The following is a 15,324-nucleotide window of genomic DNA, read 5'->3' on the forward strand; positions in this document are numbered from 1 at the left end:
CTCTTTCGGCCTGTTTTAAAGAATATCAATGATTTTGTTGTAATTTTGTCCTATGAAATCATCATTAAGAAATCATCGTTGTAAATGATGCTTTTTGTTATGTTTGTACTGACTGAAATAAATTAATTTCTTTCATTCATTCATTCATCTTTACTGGAAATCTAAGAGCCTCTGATGTATATATTCTGTTTTAGGTTATTTTCCTTCTGTTAGTAAGTATTCCAGAAGCATTGGGCAGCACTGCTGAATTTGAAGTACCTGTGTCATCACCGTTCTACTCCCTCCTATTCTACCTGCTGTGTCTGATGTTTGCAGCTATTCACGTTGTTGTGTGTACATCAACTACAGCATCCTGCTACTTCTGTAATTTGTCCTGGCTCTTGGTTGCAATAGTGATAGTACTGATATCTGCATTGCAGTGTGTGCTTTTTTCAACGCTTTGGAAGCGTTTTGGTCATGGAAAACCTCAACGTAAGGTAAGGATTGCTTTGTCTGTTATTTCTAGTTATTGTTTTGGAATTAAGTTTTAGTTTAGACTTGTGGCAGACTCCAGTTTTGTGCTTGCATACGGGAATGTTTGTGACTGGGTCATTTCAAACCTAACTATTGGAAAGAAATCTTATGGGAAGATTTTGACTTTATTAAATGTGTAATTTGACCATTCTGAAATGGGCAGTTTGGAAAAAGAGTTAACTTGTCACTCCTGATTGAACTTGTCTGGTTGTTCTTGATTTATTCCTATTTTTTTCTTAAAGTTGTATTAGAGCTTTAACACCGTAAACAGATTACAAATCTTGTTACAATTTGTAATTGTTGCATTAATATGCAATAAGCACATTCCAACTAACTAGAGAGTTTTCTTTCTCGAATAGAGTTGTGCTGCAGATTGTTCTAGCTGGTCAGAGCTGAATCTGGTTCTATTGCTTGGGACTTTTGGACACACTCTGAGTATGGGTTCCAGCAGTTTTATAGAAGAAGAGCATCAAACATGGATCTTTTTAGTCAACACACTTTTATTGGTGTTCTTTCAAGATGCCTGCCGGAAATATTTTGCTGCTATTGACCCTAAAGGTAAAGCCAAAAAATGGAGTCCAGAAGATGATGAACAACAGACTGCAATTCACGGTTTATTTGAAGTGTCTTATCTAAACCCAGAAGATGATAAATCAAAAGATTGTAGACAATCGGGTAAAAATTATGAAAAATGGTTGGTTTTATCAAGCCCTTGGATTATTCTTGTGTTTTGCCGGGTGCTCCGTGGTTTGAATCAGACGGGAATCAAGTATGCGCAGAAGCCTGACTTTGGCCACTGGCTGACAAGGTAGATACGTGTAAAATATTTGATTCTTAATCAATTTTTATAAATATTTTGATTAATGATTAATGGTCCAACGTATCAGAATGGCTATAGCTAAAACTTTTGGTGCATGGCTGCTCAGTGCTGGAAAAATGATTAAACTTTGTATTAATTACTGCAATGAATTAAGTTGTTCGGCCAATTATTCTATATTGGTGTTTATTTCAACATATGTCCAGCAGAATCAGTTCTATAGCCCTGAATATGTTTTGATACATCTTTTAGTGGTTCTTTGAAGAAACCCTCATTTAGCAAGTACAGAATAAGCACAACTTCTCAACATGTATATCTAAAACTTTTGGCTGCCATCTGTTCTAAACTGCTTCCATTGTACTTGTGTTCTTTTTGTTCTACACTTTAAGCTACTATAAATCTCATCCGTTGCCATTCCAGTGTCTTAGTGCCTTTATCTTTTTGCAGCATACTGTACTTTATATTTGTCTTGTAATCCATCTGCATTCTTTAATATTTAATCGACTTTGTCATGCCATTTATAACATGTCTCGTTCAACACGACTGCTCCTTTCTGGTTTAGGTACATTTTGGCTAATCCACATTGAATATCTGAATTGAAAATATAAGTAAATTAGAAGCACAATAATTCTGTCATTGTTCTGTGAATATTCAGAATTGCATGCAGTCCAGTTTGACTGTAGCTCATCCACAATTCAAAGATTTGTATTGAATGCCATCACTTTTCACCTTATTTCACATGTTGAACATTGGTTGATCCTTAAGAAAACCTTTACATCAGTACCTTTGTGTTATTTACTCCCAAGTGGAGGTGGTCAGGCAGTTTCTTTGGGTTTTGAATTCTTGTTCATTATTGTTAAGCTATAATGATTAGAGGATGGCATCCTGTTCATATTAAGTGTGATAATGTCTGAATGTTACACCAATGCTGCAGTATGTGCATACTGCCACATGGCCCATCTGTCAATAGCTTTGGCAAAATGACGTGGTGAAGAGCAAAGAAAAACAATAATTGAAACAGAGCTTTTAAAACTTTAAGAAAATTAGTAATTAAGCTGCGAAGGAATAAGAGGACAATCTGTGTTTTCCAGTGTCACGTTATGCTTCGGACTGATTTAAGATTTTCCGCACCATATAATTGATAATACTGTAATGACCATGCCTCAACTGTGTTTTGCATCAGGTGTACTGCAGCTTCAGGCCCTTTTATATGTTTCAGTTCTACGTTTCTCACTGAAGCATCTTACTACAGAATTTCCAGAGAAGCTGGACAAATCTGACAACAGCTTTCTGATTATTTTAATAAATACATGTGATCGCTGGGAGCTGCTGTTCACTTTACATATTATTAACCATGAAAGCTGATAGCCTCAATGTCATTTTTACCACAGAATCTAGACTCAAATGTCTTACAATTTGATGCCAAATATTCTAGAGAAATGTGATAAGCTGGAGATGGGAAAGTAAATCTATATGATAGTTTCAAAGTCTAATATAATAAAGTTACATTTCCCATTTTGTAGGGGTTTGCTTATTCATGGTAAACATAAATATTTTATAAGAACACGCAATTTAGAGGGAAGATTAAAACTGTAACATTGACTGCCATTAAGTAGTTCAGTAGAGATTTAATTTTCCACTTGTAAATTTGACCAATATGAGACAGCTATCATGCACATTTGTTTAATCAAAGATTTGGCCTTCAGAAATCTTGCAGTACTTGAAAGTTAGAAGCTCAGTCAATAATAATATTCAAACCATTATAGAAATAATGAGCACTTAATTCCAAATACATACTTTACAGGTGTTCACTTTTTAATTTGTGTTTCTTTTCCAGCTCCAATCATAGAATTGAACTCTCCATATTGACAGCAATTTCCCTATTACTGATCTTCATTTTGGTTCAGAGGACATGCTCCTTTGTTTCCAAAGCAGCACTGGCGCTGGGGCTGTTGGGAATCTATTGCTTTCGTGCAGCAATTGGAAATGTTGTTTTTCCATGGAAGCCAGATAAATATGATATTTCGAAGTAAGTACTTTGGCAGTAAGTATTTATTATGTATTGGTTGAGTACAGTGTGCTAATTTAATGATCTTAAAATAATAACATGTACAGTCATAAAATAGAACATGAAGTAGTATCTTTCATAATGGAGAGATTTTTTTGTCCCCAGATTGTAGAATTACCAGGATATTGAAAATATGTAATCTGCATAATGAGTCAATATTCCACTCCAAAATTAGTTTTGTACTCATTTCTTTTGTATATTGGCCAGCATTGTGTGTAGCCATAAAATAATTTTATAGAAGTGTCATGGCATATAATCTTATATGCAATTCAAGAACAAAGAGGCAATGAGGCCATTGAATTTTATAGTAATTTTTTTTCTCCAGATCTGTAAGATCTGTAAAATCTCCAACCCTTGGAGATAGTGTTTCATAGGTTGGCATAATGTTGATTTATAGAAATTCTAAATTCTTGGTTGGAAGTTAGTTACCTAGGCAACCCTTGGTTACATGAATAAATGTGATGACCATTTTAAAAATAATCCAGTTATGGAGCTGTATCATTTTAGGAGAGTAGGTTTAAATATTGTACAGGAAGCACACAGACCATTGCTTCTGAGGATGCTTGCATCAGTCTTTATGGAACTCTCAAAAACAGTTTTTAAAAAATACGACAATTTGAAATCAGATTGTGAGCAATAATGGTCTGAGCGTTTAAGAAAGACAGATTTTCAGGGGATGTACAGTAAGTTAATGCTCCTTAAAAATGGAGATTGATACAGGTGAAGTGATTTGCTTGCAAAGATCTGGAGGGTACCCTTTCACTGTAGGACTTTTCTTTCTGCTATGTTGCATTGGTTTATGAAGATTGGTGCGCACAGACCAATTCCACTCTTTAAAGCGAGAACATTCCATGATGGCCCAGTGAGCTGTGACGATTGTGACGACGAGGATGTAGGTTGACTATTGGAGTTCTCCTTCACCTAGACATTCTAGCTGGCAAAATTAATGAATCAGACTTGTCCTTCTCCTAGGCTGGCTGCCAACCAAGGCTAATGAACCCAGCCTGCCTGCTCAGTTATACCACTGGACACTCAGTCACACCATGACAAACTCAGTAAGAACAGGGATGCCAAGTGAAGGTGTTGCTGTGGGCACAGTAGTGTAGGGGACCTCCTACGTGGTAAGCCAAACAGTCGCCCTGTGGTAATCACTACGCATGGAAAGGAGACACTATGGGAGAAACTTCACCTTCCTTAAGTGAGCAGGACATCCAGCCCAGGACTCATCCATCCCAGGACTCATCCATCCCCTGGAGTAGCACATGACAGTGACGTAGTTGTGGAGGATTGTTTTATGTGAAGTGAGAGGTGGTGAAACTGAATATTCAGAAGTTAGTTGTGGGAATAATAACATAAGAGAACTTCTTGCTTCTCATATGCTGTAATAAGAGTCAATGGTTATCTGAACATACAGAAGTGATTTATCTGCTTAAAATCCCTTTGTAGGGCAGAATTTTCAATTATTCGGCTGTCCTTCATTTAAAACTGCTTTGTAGCACATAGCAGCATACACAATTTGTTAATTGCAACACTATTACACAGTTTAAAAATCTTGCTTCTGTCCAAAAATGTAGAGCAAAATATATAAATGGATGGAAAGTGTCATAAAATACAAAGCAAGCTAGGTTGAGTTTTAGGGCATTAGAATAAATGAAATAATTTTAAAAAAGCAATGGGGGCCTGTCAGGGCCTTCTGCTGAGTTTGAGATCATTTGGATTATTAGGCAATTGGTAAGTTAGAAAGAGTCAACAGGAGAATAGCCATAGTGTGAGTGAGACAAGAGTTAGTGTAAGGCTTTTTGGCTCAAGGAGCTTCTGTCAAGTTTCTGTAAATTAGTGCCTGGCAAGTCAGTGAGAATGGATCCTAGGGCAGTGGTGTGCTCCTCTTGCAAGATGTGGGAGATCCAGTGTCCCTGATTACTACATCTGCAAGAATTGTATCTAGGTGCAGCTCCTTACAGACTGTTGGGGAACTAGAATTGGAACTGGATGACCTATAGTTCATTTGGGAGAATGAAGTGAAAAGGGATAACATGGAGGTAGTCACAACAATTTTGCAGGAGGCAGATAGCTGGGTGACTGTCAGGAAAGGGAAAGAGAAACGGCAGACTGAGTACCTTTGTGGTCATTCCCCTACATAACAAGTATACAGTTTTGTATACAGTACTGTTGGGGTTGGGAGAGCAACAACCAGATCTCTGGCATTCACTTTGGCTCTGTGACTCAGACAGGAAGGGGGAAGAAGAGAAGAGCGGAATGGTAGGAGATTCAGTAATTGGGGAACAGACAAAAGATTCTGTGTACATGAAAGACCTTGCCAGATAATATGTTGCCTCACAGGTACCAGGATCAGAACTCTCTCAGATATGGCACATAGCATTCTTAAAGGGGAGGATAATCAGCTAGTATGTCATGGTACACATCAGTACCAACAACATTTGTAGGAATAAGGATGAAATCCTGAAGAGCGTATATAGGCAGCTAGATAGGAAACTAAAAGGCAAGATTTCAGGAATAATCTCTGGATTGCTACCTGTGCCACATGTTGGTGAGGATAAGAATAAGAAGATATGGCATTTAAATATGTGGCTGAAGAATTGGTGCCAGAATCATTAGGATCAATTCTGTGTCTATTCATTGGGATTTTTCATATAGTTATGGCCTGTACTAAAGGGACGGGTTACACCTGAACTTGAGGAGGACCAATATCCTTGCTGGCAGGTTTGCTAGAGCTATTGGGGAGGATTTAAACTAGGTTTGTGGGGATGGGAACCAGAGTGATAGGTCAGTGGATGGACCAGTTGGTGTAAAGGTAGATGCAGTGTGTAGACAGACTGTGAGGAAGGGCAGTGGTTAGGGCTTAAATGCAGTCTGCTGAATGGGTTGAAATGTGTATTTTTAATGAGGGAAGTCTCAGTAACAAAGGTGGTAAACTTAAAAGCATGGATCAGTAAATGGAACAATGGTGTTTTGGTCATTACAGAAATTTGGTTGTCACAAGGGCAGAAATGACTACTGGATGTTCCAGGATTTAGGTGTTTCAAAAATGGATGGGAAGATGGTAAAAAAAGGTAGGAGATTGGCATTGCAATTCAGTGATAGTATCAAGGGAGAACATCATGGAGAAAACGTCTCCTGTAAGGGTGTGGGCGGAATCCAAAAACAGGAATGGAGCAACCATTGTACTGGGAGTATTCTATAGATCCGGCAATAGCAGCAAAGATACTGAGGTGCAGATCAGGAAGCAGATTTTGAAAGGGTTATGTCATGGGTAACTTCTACTTCCCTAATATTGATTGGCACCTCCATAGTGCAAAATGTTTAGATGGGGCAGAATTTGTTAGGTGAGTTCAGGGAGGATTCCTGATAGAATTTGTGGACAGGCCAACTAGAAAGGAGAGGCCGTACTGGATCTAGTACCAGGCAGTGAAGCTTATCAGGTGTTGGATCTCTCATTGTGAAAGCATTTTGGAGACGGTGACCACAACTCCCTAACCTTTACCATGGCTTTGGACAAAGATAGGAATGGATGGTATGGAAAAGTATTTAATTGGAGGATAATAATTATGATGCTATTTGGCATGAATCTGGAAGCATAAATTGGTAACAGGTGCTCAGGAAATTCACTGATAATGTATTGGTTGTTTTGGGAGCACTTTCACAGTGTTCTGGAGAAGTTTGTCCCATTGAGGTAGGGAAAGGAGCCATAGTTTACAAGGAGGGTGAAGTTACGACCAATCAGGAATAAAAGAGGAAATGTCTAATCAAGAGGAAGGTTCATGTAGCAAGGATCAGACAAGGCTCTCAAGAATTATAAGGTAGCCAGGAAAGACCTTAAGAAGGGACATAGAGCTAGAAGGAGACAGTAGAAGGCTTTGACAGGTAGGATTAAGGAAAGCCCCAAGATGTTCTACACATACGTAAAGGACAGGGGGATGAAGTTAGGGCCAATCGGGAATAAAAGAGGAAACATGCCTGGAGTTGAAGGTTTGGGAATTCATTAATGAATACTTTGTTTCAGTATTCACCAGTAAGAGGACCTTGACAATTGTGAAGATGGCGTAGAACAATCTAATATGCTGGACATGTAGATGTTAGGACAATGTGCTGGAACCTTTGAAAAACATTAGAATAGATATGTCCCAGGGGCCAGATGTGTTGTATCCCAGATTACTGTAGGAAGTGAGGGAAGATTGCTACGCCTTTGGCAATGACCTTTATTTCCTCATTGGCACAGGAGTAGTACCATAAGATTGGAAGGTGGCAAATGTAATTTAGTTGTTCAGGAAAAGTAAAAGGGATAATCCTGGGAATTATAGACCAGCAAGTCTTTCATCAATAGTGGGCATTGGAAGGGATTCCTAGAGACAGGATTTACAAGGACCTGGAAAAGCAGAATCTGATTAGGAATAGAATGCAATCCTTTGCAAGGGACAGGTTATGTCTCACAAGCCAGATTGAATTCTTCAATGAAGTGACAAAACAAATTAATAAAGGTAGAGCAGTAGATGTTGTGTATATAGATTTTGATAGAAGTTTGACAAGGTTCCCTGTGATAGACTCATTCAATAAATTAGGAGGTATGGATTCTAGAAGAACCCTGGCTGTGGGTTTCAGAATTATCTTGCCCACAGAAGGCGGATGATGGCAGTAGATGGAGTGTATTCTGCCTGCTGGTTAGTGACCGGTGGTGTTCCACAGAGATCTGTTCTGGAACCTGTACTGTTTGTGATTTTTATAAATGACATGGATAAGGATGTGGATAAGTAGGTTATTAAATTTGCCAATGACATTAAAGCTGATAGTGTTGTGGATAGTGTAGAATGTTGTCGTTGGTTACAATGGGATATTGATAGAATGTAGAGCTGGGCTGAGAAGTGGCAGGTGGAGTTCAACCCAGAAGAATGTGAAGAGATACACTTTGGAAGGTTGAGCTCAAAAGCAGAGTACAGTGCAAATGGCAGGATTCTTAGCAGTGTGGAGGACCAGAGGGATGTGGAGGTCCACTTCCATAAATCCCTCAAAGTTGCCGTGCAAGTTGGTAGGGTGGTTAAGAAGGCTTATGGTGTGTTGGTCTTCATTAGTTGGGAGATTGAGTTCAAGAGCCATGAGGTAATGTTGCACCTGTATAAAACTCTGATTAGACTGTTGTGTTCAGTTCTGGTCTCCTCATTATTGGAAGGTTGTGGGAGTTTTGGAGAGGGTGACACGTAGATTTACCAGGATGCCGCCTGGATTAGAGTGCATGTTTTATGAAGACAGGTTGAGTGAGCCAGGGCATTTCTTTCAACTGCACTTTGTAACTACAGCACTATATTCTACATTATGTTACTGCTTTTCACTTATACTACCTCATTGTACTGAAGTAATGAAAGGATCTATATGGAAATTTTTCAAGTCTTCAGTTCATTTGAATATACCAATTTACCAGCTTGTGTTGGCTATCCACAGGATTGTTAAAAACACACTATCAGCATTGATGGATTGTTAATGATCAGGGATTCCTATCTTTGACACATTCTTATTATAAAATTATGTAAAGATGTAGTATGGCACTCCTATAGTGTATAGATTCTAAGTATAACTTTATTTGTATCTTCTGTAAATATAACTGTTTTATTTGTTTTTTTTTGTTAGGGGAATTATTGAAGCACGTTTTGTTTATGTATTTATCCTTGGCATACTTTTCACGGGAGTTAAAGACCTTTTGAAATCTGGAGTTGTTTCTTCTGATACAGTCTCGAACAGTCGGGGTCTCTGGGAAATCTACAATGGGCTCGTACTCTTGGCTGCATTACTTCTTCGTCCTCACAACTTGCCGGTCTTATTGTTCGTCCTTACAGTTCAAATGATTTTGACCAGATTTATCTGGAGGACATTGGGTTATGATGCAGCACAAATTACCATCATATATTACTGGTTTGGCCAGGCCTCCTTTTATTTTCAGGTACCTTTTTAATTATCTAATGAGCGGAAAATGAACTGAGCCTTTGTGCTTTCTTTTAGTTCAGTTTGATGACATGAACATTAGGGCTTTAAACGCAAAATTCACATAACATTTTGTAATTATTGTCAGTCATGAAATTATTTCATTCTGCTGCTAATGTGGAATTAATTTTACTAAAAGTACTTCTCCCTGTTCCATGAGCTGAGCAGATCTGAAATTATATTTTGAAGATTGTTTATACATGAAAATTATTAATGTAGGGCTTTGTGGGGGACTTGTACACTCCACAGTGCTGATCCATAGTGAGAACATGCCAGTCAAAATCCTGATGGGGTCCTGTGAAGCTGAGGAAAGCCATTACATTTTACCCAGTTGTCTTGTCAATAATAATATTGTTGTGAAAATGAGTCTTGAACTTTAATGAACCATCATTTATGTTTTGTAATATTTTTTAAATTAGTAAACATTCAAGTCCAGCTGAATATCTTAACTTGGAGAAAATAAGATAATTTAGTATTAAGTAACCTGTACAAAATGCTGGAGGAACTCAGTAGGTCAGGCAGCATCTATGGAAACGAATGAACAGTCGACCTTTCAGGCCAAGACTCTTCCATCAGGACTAGAAAGGAAGGGAGGAAATGCCAGTATAAGAAGGTGAAGGGAGGGGAAGGAGTACAGCTAGAAGTTGAGAGGTGAAGCCAGCTGGGTGGGGCAGGGTGGATGAAGTGAGAAGCTGGAAGGTGACAGGAAGAAAACGTAAAGGGTTGAGGAAGAAGGAATCAGATAGGAGGGGCGAGTGGACCACGGGTGAAATGAAAGGAGGAGGGACTGCAGTGGAGGTGATATGTAAGAAAAGGTAATAAGGGAGCTAGAGTTGTGAATGAAAGAAGAGAGAGGGAGGAGGAAAAATTACCAGATGTGGATAAGTCAATGCTCATGCCATCAGGTTAGAGGGTACATGAATGGAAAGCAGTGGGGGGTGGGGGGGAGGTGCGGTGAGGGAAAGATTAGTTTGGTGTTAGGATCCCTGATGCAGCCTCTTCTACATCGGTGAGACCCATTGCAGATTGGGAGACTGCTTTGTCAAGCACTTCCACTCCATCTACATTTCCAGCATTTGTAGAATCTCTTGTTTATAATTTAATTTAATATTGATTGGATATCTTTGGGAGGAAGTTGTTCAGGACAATTTGTTAACTGCAACAGGATTTTCAGACTTCCTGTATACCGCATTAAAAAGTGTTCAGATTCTAGGAATGACATTTTTCATGCTTTCTGCTCTCTCTGTACTGTTCTGGTTATTTATCACAGTGAAATTATAATAATGCCATTATCTGATGGTGGTATCTGGCTCACCAGGTAGTATTTCCCATGTTCCATTCCCAATCACTGACATCCAGGTTCCTGCACTGTTTTTAAACTTAAATAGTTTATTGGAAAATTTATTATAAAACTTAATATTAACTAAGTGTTCTATGTTATTAATAGAAATAACATCCAATAGTGTGGAAAATCTGCTAGCCCTGCTCCACCAAAGGCCCAAATAAAGTCAGCACAAAAGCAAGTTCTTTAGCCCAACGTGTCCATGCAGGCAGTGTGCCCATCAAAGCAAATCTCATTTGATTGTGTTTGGTCCACTCTAAACCTTTCCCCTCCATGCACTTATCCAAATGTCTTTTAAATGTTTTTAATATACTTTATCTGCCTCACCACTTCCATTGGCAGCTTAGTCCATATATAGACCACCCCCGTGGATGGAAAAAGTTGCTCATGAGGTTCTTATTATATCTCTCCCTTCTCACCTTAAACTATGCCCTCCAGTTCTTGATTCTCCCACCCTGGGGAAAAAGAAATTGCCATATTATCAGAGTTCACTTTCGTGGTTTAATTGATTTACTGAAAATTATGAAATAAACTTGTCCAAAGATACCAAGTGAGTTCCAGGATTGCATCCATTCAATACATGAAGCTTTTGTTCGTTCCCAGAATGCTGCATTCTTTTGTAAATTTATTGCAACTACTTCAGTGTTCTTAGGTCTGGAATGATATATGTCTGGCATGCAAAATAATCCTTTTCACTGTATCTTGGTACATGTTGGGGGGGGGGGGGGAGAGAAATAAACCAATTCTCAACTGCAATGACTTTCAATGTTGACTTAATGTTCTTTTCCAGTATGCAATACCAATTCCTTTGTTATAAAATAGTCAATATAAAATAGATTTATCTAGCAGCTGTCTACTCCCCCCCCCCACAAAGCTTCAGTTTATTGCTGATCTATATCCTAGATTTTTCTAGTCTGATCTGCCAATGATTTTCAGTTTGTTTGATATTATACATATTAATATATAAAAATCTTCCATTTATTGTACCAGGATGAAATCAAAACACTGAATTTCAAATGTGGCATATTTTAAAAATATATTAACTGTGCATGGCATCTCTGCATGTTACACTTAGTTAATGCTGTGATTAGCTCATATTTTAGTGCGTTAAAAGTCTATGAATTTGCCTTTTGGTTTTCCTTATTGTAAAATTAATGCTACAAATTTGTTTTTTTTTGTTTATATTTTAGTAATAATTCTTGTTTATTTCTATTGAATTTTGAATTGACTTGCCTTTGTCCTTACTGCTCTTTTGTTTTGAAAGTATGTAGCTAAGAATACTATTTCAATATGGTACAGAATGGGTACAAAAGGCATGGTTTTATATGGAAGTTGAGACTTAAATCATATTTGTTAAGATGAAAATGTTAATTCTCTGCAGGGAAATTCAAATAGCATTGCAACTGTGGATATATCAGCTGGTTTTGTGGGCTTTGAGGACTATGTTGAGCTACCAGCAATCCTCCTCACAACATTTGCCACTTATATAGGCCCTCTGCTGTGGGCTGTGCACCTAACCTGTTACATGAGCTCAGAAAGAAGCAGGTAATGACTTAATAGGTTTTCTTCCAATGATGAGAAATAAGTATAACTTGCCCCATTTACTTAGCTTTTACTTGTCAATAGTAACTTTACAGATGTCAAAATCTAATAATTTACTCTTGGATGTTATAGTAGTTATATTAACCATTTTGAAGTTGGTTAAACTCAAATGTCTTTATGAAAAGTTATTTTGTGTACTAAAATTGTCTTTATTGGTGCTATTTTTCCTTTAAAATGCATCTATGGTGCATTTTAAATGATTCGGTACCAACATTATTCTGTTCTTTAAAAAAAACTAAATGAAAAATTCCGTCAATTCAATTGTGAGAGAGGATATTTGCTATGTATAGATGGTATTCATCATCTCCTTGAGAAACATCTTCATTGTTGATTATCAGTTAGTGAATAACATCTTATTAAAGGAGAAATCCTTCCACTGGCTAAGGACATACTGATTATAGTTAGACCCTCTTCATTAATGTCCTTGCTAGAATTCACTGAGAACCATCCTCAGTCAGTGGCTTCAGTTTCATTGTAAATGGTTGCTCATTCATAAAAGTTCCATCCATTTTGGCTTTCCCACTGCCTCAGCTCTCTTAATATCCATAATATTCACATGTGGAATAAGTTGAGGGTGTATCATTATGAAAAGAAAATTTCAATCTATTTGTTATCTAAATCTTTTGGTATTTAGGATCAGAGTTTGAGTGTTTTTTCTGTTGCAATTTAAGTTTTTGCAAGTAAAGGAAAACAAGTACTTATTATAAAGCAAGGTACAGTTTTCATTGATTTTATTAAGGATGCCAAGAAGTTTATTTTTCAGTAACTGTTCTACTTGAAAATTGCTTTAGTTCTGTTTCATGTTGAACATACTCTCACACTCTTTCTTTTCTGGCAGATATTCTTCTGCTTCAGTGGGACACAGCTGTTACTGTTTTATTTTGTTACGGACAATTCCAGCAGCAGTTTATATTATTCTAATTACCTCTCTACGTTACCATCTATTTATCTGGAGTGTTTTCTCTCCAAAGTTGCTCTACGAAGGTATGCATACACTTGTAACAGGAGCAGCTTGTGTCATGTTCACTGCAATGGATCAGAAAAGAATGTTGAAAACACTTTCATAAAAATGGTATTGCACTGAATTTGTTTTTCTTTTTTGGGAAAACTAATGTAACAATTGTTGTAGAGGAAAATTATTGAACTGATGTTATGCAAATAAAATCTGTATCACAGGAGAACTCTTCTACTGTAACCTTTGATGCCCTGACTAATCAAGGACTTATTAACTTCTACTTTAAGTATACCCACTGACCTAGCCTCCACAACCAAATGTGGGAATGAATTCCACAGATACATTACCATCAGGCTAAAGAAATTCCTCCTCATCTCTGCTCTAAATGGATGTCCCACTATTCTGAGACCCCTTGATTCTAGAAAATATTGTTAGTGAATGGACTGCTGATTACCAGATGACCATTCATGCTACCATCAAAAGTTGGTTTCATACTTGTAGATGCTTCTTTGCTAAAATACTTAAATTGAATCCCTTTGAATGTTGTTTTCTAAGTGAGCTACCAAGTTTCATTCCATTCTGTTTGAATCTTCCTCGTTCAAAAATAAGTTAAAATGATGAATTTTGCTCTGACAATTTGTTGCAGAGAATTATACATACTAAGCATTCTGTAATTTTTCTCTTAATTTGAAATTACCAAAATTTGTGTCGCTTCTAGTAGACTTACTAGACATTTTAATTTTTCTCAAATATTTCTTTTTTTAAATCAGTTTAATCAGTTTCAGAATCATTTGATGAAATTTGAAATTCATTATTATTTTGATGGGCCCCTATTGCCTCTGTTTACTTTTCACTTAACAATGACTATAATTGAGAGAGCACAGCGCAGTTAATCCCACCAGACTGAGGTGAACAATTGGTAGAAACCAGAAAAAACAAAAACGATCCTGTAATGTTTCCAAACCCATTGTAAACATCTTGAATGGACTCATGAGATCTATAAATGCTTTCTGTAAATTTGTTAATGGTAGGATGGGTTACATTTTCCAGGTGCTGAAACTAGCACGAACTACATTGACCTGTTGTCTGTGATTAAGTTTTTTTTTAAATAGAGAATTTTAGATATTCTTTTCAAATACTTTGTTCAGACTATTGTTGGGAATTGATTTGGTGGTTATTTATAAAAAATAACAATTTAATTATATGTTCCTTGAATCTTTTAGTTGATAATGACAGCAAAACCAGTTGATTTATTTTTCAAAGCAAGGGAATAAAATGACTTATTTTTCAGAAGACTTGCTGTTTGTGTTTTAATTACATGCCTGCAGTTAATGCTACTAATCTGAACTGTAATGTGCAGCAATGAGATAGTTTGTTTAGCCATTTTCAGTAAAACAGGCATATTAAGACAGATGCCTTGCCAATCTGTTCGTTTTCATAAGTTGGCTCATAAAGAGAATTCAACAGCATCTGCATTGGAGCCAACAAAGATATTGCTTTTAATTGAAAGCTGAAAGATTACAAATTAAACTTTGGAAAACAATTGACAAGATCTGTTCTAAGGCAAGGTAAGTAGTGGCTTATGAATCCTGGAGTATAATAATTTCAGTGGTAATCAAAAAAGTAAACTTTGAAGGTCTGGTTCTGACTGATTTCCTACCTTCTTAAAAAAAGGGGGATCTTCCAAATTAGTAGAGAGTTATATAAAATATCTTAAACGTAGATCAGTTAACACTAAACTCAGTTTCACCAATGAGACACAATTTGAAGTTTACAAGTTCATTCAAACTTAATACAGCTGGCAAATTAGCAGCATAAATTAACCCTATGTTAAGGTACATGCATGTTGCCTTTCCATGACACACATGGTATAATCAAGGTGGGAAGTTGTTTTTTTGTTTGTATGGAGAATAGGTGATGTCTCTTTCCAATTGAAATTAGGGCTTCTAGATAACTCTTTTACATAAGTCTTACTTTATTCTTGTTATTACTTTAAGCTCTGATCTATACTTTGAGGTCCTGAGTTGAAGCACAAAGAA

The 15,324-nt window shown here is 37.0% G+C and overlaps 1 protein-coding gene across 2 annotated transcripts in view; it reads left to right on the forward strand.

Annotated features, from left to right (window-relative positions):
- The window catches only part of pigg (phosphatidylinositol glycan anchor biosynthesis class G), a 31,773-nt gene extending 17,195 nt beyond the window's left edge, over nt 1-14,578 (forward strand). Inside the window, exons 8-13 of one of the 2 annotated variants that reach the window (XM_059965279.1) lie at nt 195-476; nt 873-1,321; nt 3,168-3,359; nt 9,036-9,345; nt 12,110-12,273; nt 13,169-14,578. In XM_059965279.1, the coding sequence (XP_059821262.1) occupies nt 195-476; nt 873-1,321; nt 3,168-3,359; nt 9,036-9,345; nt 12,110-12,273; nt 13,169-13,397 (1,626 nt within the window). In that variant the 3' untranslated portion in view covers nt 13,398-14,578. Of the gene's footprint in view, nt 1-194; nt 477-872; nt 1,322-3,167; nt 3,360-9,035; nt 9,346-12,109; nt 12,274-13,168 lie in introns of those variants that run through there. The other variant, XR_009511335.1, reaches the window with a different exon arrangement.
- Nucleotides 14,579-15,324: the final 746 nt, after the last annotated feature.

Source organism: Hypanus sabinus, chromosome 3 (assembly GCF_030144855.1).
Source record: "Hypanus sabinus isolate sHypSab1 chromosome 3, sHypSab1.hap1, whole genome shotgun sequence".
In the NCBI taxonomy this organism is placed as follows: Eukaryota; Metazoa; Chordata; class Chondrichthyes; order Myliobatiformes; family Dasyatidae; genus Hypanus; species Hypanus sabinus.